Here is a 9,529-nt window from a genome sequence, read left to right as displayed (position 1 = left end):
AGGTGATCTGCCCGCCTCAGCCTCCCAAAATGCTGGGATTACAAGCATGAGCCACTGCACCAGCCTTTTCTTCTTATTTGAAGTTGTTTTGCTGCTTCTAGTTCCTTTGCATTTCCATATGTATTTTAGAATCAGTTTGTCAATTTCTACCCCAAAACAAAAAGCCTTCCGATTTGGAACTGTGTTGAATCTATACATCAGTTTGGGAAGAATTGACATCGTAACAATATTAAGTTTTCTCACTGAGGAAGATGGTATATATGTCCATTGAAATACCTTAGAAATGTTTTTTAGTTTTCAGTGTACATCTTTGACATCTTTTGCCAGATGTATTTCTAAGTATTTCATGGTTTTATGGCTATTTTGAGTGATGTTACTTTCATTTCCATATTTTATTGCTAGTATGTAGAAACACAATAGATTTTTATATATTGATCTTGTATCCTACAATCTTGGCTAAACTCACTTATTAGTGCTAACAGAGTTTTTATATATTTCGTTGAATTTTCCACATAGATGATCATGTTTTCTGTGAACAAAGGCAGTTTTACTTTTCTTTGCTTTTTCTTTACTCTTCTAGGACTCAAATGCATGTATGTATGACTGCTTGGTACTTTTTTCAGGTTGTTAAAGTTCCATTAATTTTTGTTACAATCTTCTTTCTTTCTTTCTTTGCTCTGTTTGGATAATTTCTATTAACCTGTTTTCAAGTTTACTGATTCTTCTGATGTGTCCAGTCAGCTACTAATTTCATCCAATGACTTTTTTATTTCAGCTATTTCATTTTTCAATTCTAGCATTTCTATGTGGTTCTGTTTTACAGTTTCAAATCCCTCCTGAAATAACTCTGCCTCTTCACCCATTGTATCTGCCTCGTTCTGAAACTCATCATGAAGTCCTTGTGTGCACATTCTAATATGTAGGTCATCTGTGGGTCTGTTTGTATGGACTGATTTTTCTCTTCACCATGAGTCCTGTTCTCTTTTCTTTGCATGTTTTATAAGTTTGTTTGCCAATTACTGTGTCTTAAAAAAACAGTAAAGGTTGACGTTCATTTTCTACTGCCACTCTTAACAGGAAGGAATACCATTTCTTCTGTTGAGCATAGAGTTAGGGACTGATCAGTTTGATCCATTCAAGAGTTGAGCTGGTTTGGGACACGGTTGCAACTTTAATCCCTCTACCTCCCTCTTGTGTCTCTGCCTTTGTCTGTCTCTTTCTCTCTCTTTCTCTGTTCCTGGCTGCTCCCTCTTCCCGTTCCCTTGTACACTCCTTTCAGCTAATCTATTTCCCCCCACCCCATCTCCCTCAAACTGGAAGCTTCTGGCAGAGGAGAAGGCAGCTGTACTTCGGGCAGTGGAGGAACGTGAGCGGGCCGAGGCAGAGGGCCGGGAGCGTGAGGCTCGGGCCCTGTCACTGACACGGGCACTGGAGGAGGAGCAGGAGGCACGTGAGGAGCTGGAGCGGCAGAACCGGGCGCTGAGAGCTGAGCTGGAGGCACTGCTGAGCAGCAAGGATGACGTCGGCAAGAGTGTGAGCAGGGCCCCCACTCCCCGGGACACACTGGGTGAGGGGAAGACACGCACAGGCATGTATGCTTCCACCCATAGAGCATGAAAACAACCAGCCATCAAAGTCATATATTCACACACAAAGAGAACAAGAGGGCCAGGCACAGTGGCTCACTCCTATAATCCCAGCACTCCAGCACTTTGGGAGGCCAAGGCGGGTGGATCACCTGAGGTCAGGAGTTTGAGACCAGCCTGGCAAACATGGTGAAACCCCATCTCTACTAAAAATACAAAAATTAGCCAGGCATGGTGGCACATGCCTGTAATCCCAGCTACTTGGGAGGCTGAAGCAGGAGAATCACTTGAATTCAGGAGGCAGAGGTTGCAGTGAGCCAAGATCATTCCACTGCACTCCAACCTGGGTGACAGAGCGAGACTCTGTCTCAAAAAAAAAAAAAAAAGAACAAGAGGAGGACTGTTCACCAAACATTTGTGTTTGTATACACACACACAGATACACACACACAGCATGCAGAGAATCTTCCACCAAATATGTGTGCTCATGCACATGCATAGAAAGTAAGGAGAGCCATTCACCAGAGGTAGGTCTTTGTGTAGACATTCACGGAACGTGAGGAGAATCTTTCATCCAGCACATGTGTTCACACACAGAGCACGAGAGCTGCTCACAAAGCACACATGCTCACATTTGTGTATGTGGGATATGAGGAGAATCTTCTATTATTTGTTTTTGTTTGTTTTTTGTTTTGTTTTATTTTATTTTTGAGATAAGGTCTTGCTCTGTTGCCCAGGCTGGAGGGCAGTGGTGCAATCATGGCACATTACAACCTCAGGCTCCTAGGCTCAAGCAGTCCTCCTGCCTCAGCCTCCCAAGTAGCAGGGACTATAGGTGCATTCCACCATACCTGGCTTTTTAAAATTTTTTTGTGGAGATGGGGTCTTGCTGTGTTGCCCAGGCTGGTCCTGAACTCCTAGGCTCAAACAATCCTCCCACTTTGGCCTCCCAAAGCATTGGGATTACAGGCATGAGCCATTGTACCTTGCTGAGGATTTTCCATTAAATACACATATTCATGTGCATATGTACACATACAGCATGAGAAAACTACTCACCACACATATGTGTGAATGCTCAGAGAAGATGAAGACAATTTACTACAACACACAGCCTGAGAACCACTCTCCAGACATGACTATGTGCATGCATACATACACAACACACACACACATGCACACACAGTGTGAGGACTCCCACTTTGCCTGCCACCAACCCCACTGAGCACACATAGACTCTCCCACCAAGCCTTTGTCTTCTCTGAACTCATATATCCCTCCAGGGCCTGTAGGGTGGTGCCCCAAGGCTGCTCCCAGGCTCTCCTCACCCAACCAGTGTCCTAGCCTTCCGAGTGGTCAAAATGACCCGCCACATCCTCCACTCCATCCTTCCTTCATTCATCCTCTAAATACATTTATGGATCATACCCAGGGACACAGGCCACCCTTACTAATGATGGGAGGCACTGGCAGAATTTGTTGAGCTCCTGAATAGACGCCATCTCAACATCTTTATTTCTTTATTTTCCCACCAATGCGCTTCTAGGAGTCCAATGGATGAGGGCTTTATCTTCTCCACACACTTAGACGTTGATCTGATTTTGCTTTTAGCCAGGCCTGGAGAGAGCCCTCTCTCCCTGACGCAGACCTGGCCTGCGGCCCTAGGGATAATGGAGCTAAAACCTGGCTCTTACTTGAGCCGTTAAGGTCTGTCCCTTGGGAAAAATGTCGTTATTTGTAGTGACTCCAAAGGCCCCTGTGGGAAACAGGATGTTGATGGGAAGAAAGTTTGATCCCTTCAAGTAAACAAAATAAATTGGCAACTACCAAACAGGAAGGGAGGCTAGAGGGCCCATTCCAAGGACTGAAAGTAGATACTGTCAGTGACCAGAATTGTAATGAGTATCATGTGGGCAGTGGTGATCCACAGACATAGGCCCTTCTCTGTGGAACTCACCGTCCAGTGCAGGAGGCGGGTGGTGCACAAAAAGCTACCTAAGCAAATGTCAAATGACCACTGTGACTAGGGCTAGATACGAGAGGGGCCCCAGTGCCAGGAGCATGGGTAGCAGAGAGGCCCTGATGGGTCAAGAGAGGCTTCCCTGAGGAGGTGATGGTTAAGTAAGGAGAGGAGTGAAGGGGGAGTCTCTGAAAATTCATAAGCCCAGCTCTATTTTCACAGTGTTTGGGGTTTTAATTCATACCTGCCTGAAAGATCGGGGACCCTCCCAAACAGAAAACCCAATACAAGTAGATAGTAGGTTGGTGACACCCTGGGGAGTCTGGCAGACACCAGCACCGATGACCGTGGAGCTACCTGCCTTTGACCCATTCACACAGGATTCCCAAAGATGAATTCCCAGTGAGTGAGCTCACAATGCAAAATTACAAAACTCAGAGGGAATAATCCACCATGAGTGAGAGTCAGCTGACCTAACAGATGCTTGTATTAGACTTTGAAGTGCTTCAGCTGATAGAATTATGAAGCATCAGTTATTCATGAAATACATTTTCGGATGATGCTGGATGAGACACCTAGGAAGGAGTCGCTCAGTAGATTTTGAATGGATGAATGAACAAACTAGGATGGGCACACTGACTTGCCACCTCCCCGTCCTCCATCAAAGCTTCCCCTACTCTACCTAGGCTGGTAACCTCCTCTGCCTCAGTGACCCAAGTGCCCAGCAGCCACTCTCCCTCCCCACCAGGTGCATGAGCTGGAACGAGCCTGCCGGGTAGCAGAACAGGCAGCCAATGATCTGCGAGCACAGGTGACGGAACTGGAGGATGAGCTGACGGCAGCCGAGGATGCCAAGCTGCGTCTGGAGGTGACTGTGCAGGCTCTCAAGACTCAGCACGAGCGTGACCTGCAGGGCCGTGATGAGGCTGGTGAAGAGAGGCGGAGACAGCTGGCCAAGCAGGTATTGTCACACGGAAGGCCACAGGGTGCCGGTCCAGCTGGGGTATGCCATGGTGTGTACAGGCAGCAAGAAGGTCAGCAAGGCGTCTCCCCACCCACCACTCTGTCTCCCCCCACCCTTCCACTGCTCAGTGTCTCCCCACCCGCCTGCCACTCAGTATTTCTACCAGTCTCTCCTGCCAGCCAAACCATCTTCCTCCCACAAAACCATCTTCCTATTCCCCAACCTGTTAACCTGCCATGACCCATTAACCCACACACATATCCTGTTGACCTGTTGCTGTACCCAATCATACATCCTCCATCCACCAAACCATTCATCCATCCATCTGCCACCCCATCTATTCAACCACCCCAACCACCCACATACAGCCTCTCCCCCAACCAGCGCTAATACCCAGCCAATGCCATGTCCAACTACTGCTCCATCCACCCAGTTACCCGCTTCCGACCCATCTCCTCTCCCCAACCCAACCCCTCCCCTATTTACCCAACCCCAGGCCCTCAGCACCCCCTCCTGACTCCACTCAGTCACTCACTCACTGACCTGCTCATCTGCCCTCCCCTCCATCCGTATCCTTCCCCAATCCAGTCAGTCATCGCTCCCTCGCTTCCTTGTTTATTCCATTGCTCTCTCCCCTCCTGCACCGTTCATTAATTACTCATTCAGGAACTTCCCATGTCTTCCCTCTACTAGGTGGTGAGGGGCAGGGGCAGCTCTGGGTGTCATAAGACCCCTCTGGAGCCATGTGGGCAACAGACTTGGGGAAGAGGGTGCTAGAAGCTGGGGAGGCAGGGAAGAGAGGTGAACGGGTGACCTAAGGCCAGGGGTCTCCGCGGGGTTTTGTCTCCAGTAGCCCCTTTGACTTAGACGTGGCTGAGTGTCTAAGACTTGGCCCTGGAGGCACTGGGGAACCATGGGAGGGCTATGAGTAGGGTCAGCTCTGGAGACGTGTTGGAATGGGCTGGAGGGGAGAGATGGGAGGCTGGAAAGGAGGCTTAGGTGAGATGGGGGACTGAGCTGGGGCAGTGGAGATAGAGAGGGGACCAAGTAAGGAGAGTCGGGGGGTGAGAGGAACGGGGCTTGCAGCCTGGGCAGGAGCTCCAGGGTAGACATCTATGTCCCTAGCACACAGAGGGAGGCTGGGTTTCCTGTCCCTGACCCAGTCCCTCCTGACCTCCTCTCCAGCTGAGAGATGCAGAGGTGGAGCGGGATGAGGAGCGGAAACAGCGCACTCTGGCCGTGGCTGCCCGCAAGAAGCTGGAGGGGGAGCTGGAGGAGCTGAAGGCTCAAATGGCCTCCGCCGGGCAGGGCAAGGAGGAGGCAGTGAAGCAGCTTCGCAAAATGCAGGTAAGGGCGGGGCGTGAGCCGTGCCAGGGAAGGGAGGCTTTGGTATCTTCAAGCCCCGACCATCACTCCAGGGTCTGAGGCCAGCTCGGACCCCTCCCTCTCCCCACAGGCAGCATCCACATGGGTCAGCGCCTTTATAAACATCCATGCCCCAGAGGCTGGCTTCCTTCTTATATTTCACATTTCTTTCATTTAAAATGCTGCACTTTTAAGTCAAATTTCCTCATTTTTTGTTTGTTTCTTTGTTTGTTTGTTCAGTTTTTTTTTTTTTTTTTTTTCAGTCGAGGCGGGGCTTCACTCTTATCACCCAGACTGGAGTACAATGGTTTGATCTTAGTACATTCTATCCTGATAAAACCATCTTGCTGTGGTCTTGATGTACAAAACTTTTTTCTTTTCTTTTTTTTTTTTTTTTTTTTGACAGTCTCGTTCTGTCACCCAAGCTGGAGTGCAGTGATGTGATCTCAGTTCACAGCAACCTCTGCCTCCCGGGTTCAAGCAATTCTCCTGTCTCAGCCTCCCGAGTAGCTGGGATGACAGGTGTGCGCCACCACACCCAGCTAATTTTTGTATGTTTAGTAGAGATGGGGTTTCGCCATGTTGGCCAGGATGGTCTCGATCTCTTGGCCTCAAGTGATCCACCCGCCTCTGTGGTTTTTGTTTTTGAAGTGAAAATACCCTGTGGTTTTTTGGCCAGACACGGTGGCTCACACCTGTAATCCCAGCACTTTGGGAGGCCAAGGTGGGCAGATAACCTGAGGTCAGGAGTTCAATACCAGCCTGGCCAATATGGTGAAACCCCGTTTCTACTAAAAATACAAAAATTAGCCAGGCATGGTGGTGGGCACCTGTAGTCCCAGCTACTCAGGAGGCTGAGGCAGGAGAATCACTTGAACCCAGAAGGCAGAGGTTGCAGTGAGCTGAGATCCCACCACTGCACTCCAGCCTGGGTGACAGAGCAAGACTGTCTCAAAAAAGTAAAAATAGAAATTAAATAAATAAATAAACGGTAGGCAAACTGAGGCTCAGAGAGGGGCAGTGGCCGGCTCATGGTCACCCAGCAAGGATATGCAAGTTGTAATTCAAACCCACGTCTAACTTGAAGCCAGGCTCCATCAGGCTTCCAGCTGCCTTCTAGGCTCAGCCAGATCAACCTCCTCCCTTGAGGACCAGAATGGAGAGGCTGGCCCAAGGTCACACAGCAAGTGGCTTTATACACAGGAGCCCAGGTCTGCAGGGTTCGGAGAACTCCCTGCTTATTCACGGGAGCTGAGGAGCCCCTGTCGACCTGGCAAGGGGGTGGAGGAGTTCCCTGTGCTGTGTGGCCAGGCTGAGCCCGTCTACCTATTCCGTCCCACCCAGGCCCAGATGAAGGAGCTATGGCGGGAGGTGGAGGAGACACGCAGCTCCCGGGAGGAGATCTTCTCCCAGAATCGGGAAAGTGAAAAGCGCCTCAAGGGCCTGGAGGCTGAGGTGCTGCGGCTGCAGGAGGTGAGGCTGGGGTGGGCTGGGCCCTGGGACAGGAAGCTGGGGGCGGGCAGGGCTAACCACAGGATCTCTGGGTGTGAAGCTGGAGAGGTGGGCGGGGCTAACCACAGGGTCCCTGGGTGGGAAGCTGGGGAGGTGGGCGGGGCTAACCACAGGGTCCCTGGGTGTGAGCCTGGGGAGGTGGGCGTGGCTAACCACAGGATCTCTGGGTGTGAAGCTGGAGAGGTGGGCGGGGCTAACCACAGGAACCCTGGGGTATGAGGCTGGGGGGTGCGGCTAACCACAGGGTCCCTGGGTGTGAGGCTTGGGAGGTGGATTGGGCTTACCGTGTGGCCTCCAATGCCAGGCTAAGAGCAGGAATTTTGTCCTAGGGCACTAGGGAGCCATGGAAAGATCCAGAACAGAGGATGGGTAGGGTCAGCCCTGTAGCAGTTGAAATGGAGTGGGGAGATTGGAGGCACAAAGGCTGTGGGAGGGGGAGTGGGAACGGGGAGAGAGAGAGAGAGAACCCTCAGCCAGGGCCAAGCAGGTGCAGAGAACAGAGAAAGCAGTGAGAAGGCAGGAGGGAGGAGGCTATGGTGAGGGGGGCCGGAGGAGGGGAGGAGAGCACTGGGGGTCTGGCTCGGTGACTGGGGGACCCTGGAGGAGAGGCAGGTTTGAGAGGAGAACCTGTGTGCAGTAAAAGGTGGAGAGGGTGAGGGGCCTGGAGGTTGGGCTGCAAGAGGTCAGGGGCTCAGGAGACAGATTTAGGAGACATCTGTGGATGTCATTCCAGGGTTACCCAGGGACAGCATGAGAAAAGAGCCAAGAGACTTGAGGTGTGAGGGACAGAGAGGGGGTTAGACCCGTGCCCAGATTGCTTCTCCTCACCCCCACTGGCCACCCCTCTCTCTGTCATCACAGGAACTGGCCGCCTCAGACCGTGCTCGGCGGCAGGCAGCGCAGGACCGGGATGAGATGGCAGATGAGGTGGCCAATGGCAACCTTAGCAAGTAAGTGCCCCGAGGGTGTGGAGGCTGAGGTGCTGCATCTGCAGGAGGTGAAGCTGGGGTAGGCTGGAGATGGCTGGGCTCTGGCACAGGAAGCTGGCAGGTGGGCGGGGTTAACCTAGGGACCCCTGAGGTATGAGGCTGGGGAGGAGGGTGGGGCCAACCACAGGGTCCTATAGTGTTACAGGCAAGGTACCCACCTCTGACTGTCCTGTCCTGTCATCCCCACCCCTTCCTGTCTCCCTAGGGCAGCCATTCTGGAGGAGAAGCGTCAGCTGGAGGGGCGCCTGGGGCAGTTGGAGGAAGAGCTGGAGGAGGAGCAGAGCAACTCAGAGCTGCTCAATGACCGCTACCGTAAGCTGCTCCTGCAGGTGAGTGCGATTGACCACCCCCACCAGCCTCAGTCCCCATTGACCAGGGACTGTAACCTTCAGTCCTCTTATTCAACAAATATAGAAAGGGGATATTTGAGTTGGGTTTTGAAGGTTGAATAGGAGTTCTTAAAAGGGTGGAAAGGCGTGATTCACTTGTATTTCTGAGGGGTTTCTTCAGGGCTGGATCCAAAGATGAATTACGTGGGGTTTTTGCCCTATGAAGTTCTCTGGAGGAAATAGACATGGGACTATGCTGTCACATTATAGGCCAGCAGGTGTGATCATGGAAGTTTGAGCCCAGTATAGAGAGATAAAGGACTTTCTGCAGGAGTCATAAGAAAACATTTGGAAAAAGAGACATTTGGCTGGGAGTTTTAAAGCATAAGTTGGAGTTCAGCAGAGGGAGAAAAGCATGTTTTCATTTGTATATTTATTTATAAATATTTTCTGAGGATTCTGGTGGCCCAGATCCTATTCCGGGTTATGCTGGGGACCTGGAGATGGATAATAGTAAGTCTCCGCCCTCAAACACATCTTAGTCTAAAGGAGGAAACAGACCATCCCAATACAGAGATATAAGTGAAAATGGAGGAAACACGGGCACTGTGGGAACCTAGAAGGGACTACGGACCTAGCCTGGAGGATAGAGGCCATCAGAGAAGGCTTCCTGGTGGAGGTGATGCTTTGAGAGATCTTAAAGGAAGTGTAGGAGTTTGCCAAGAAGACAACAGAGCGATGGGATTTCCAAGGACAAACCAACGTCTGCATTCTTCATTAATTTTTTTCTTTTTCTTTTTTTTTTTTTTTTTTTGAGATGGAGC

At 50.7% G+C, this 9,529-nt stretch overlaps 1 protein-coding gene across 1 annotated transcript in view; it reads left to right on the top strand.

The window, feature by feature from the left end:
* The window catches only part of MYH14 (myosin, heavy chain 14, non-muscle), a 145,176-nt gene that overhangs the window by 102,826 nt on the left and 32,821 nt on the right, over positions 1-9,529 (top strand). The window contains exons 34-39 of the mRNA XM_011966061.1: positions 1,321-1,533; positions 4,295-4,507; positions 5,696-5,857; positions 7,220-7,348; positions 8,249-8,337; positions 8,582-8,705. Of these exons, the coding sequence (XP_011821451.1) occupies positions 1,321-1,533; positions 4,295-4,507; positions 5,696-5,857; positions 7,220-7,348; positions 8,249-8,337; positions 8,582-8,705 (930 nt within the window). The remainder of the gene's footprint in view (positions 1-1,320; positions 1,534-4,294; positions 4,508-5,695; positions 5,858-7,219; positions 7,349-8,248; positions 8,338-8,581; positions 8,706-9,529) is intronic.

The sequence above is a fragment of the Mandrillus leucophaeus genome, unplaced genomic scaffold (assembly GCF_000951045.1).
Source record: "Mandrillus leucophaeus isolate KB7577 unplaced genomic scaffold, Mleu.le_1.0 Scaffold74, whole genome shotgun sequence".
In the NCBI taxonomy this organism is placed as follows: domain Eukaryota; kingdom Metazoa; phylum Chordata; class Mammalia; order Primates; family Cercopithecidae; genus Mandrillus; species Mandrillus leucophaeus.
This window is presented reverse-complemented; position numbering and strand designations above follow the sequence as displayed.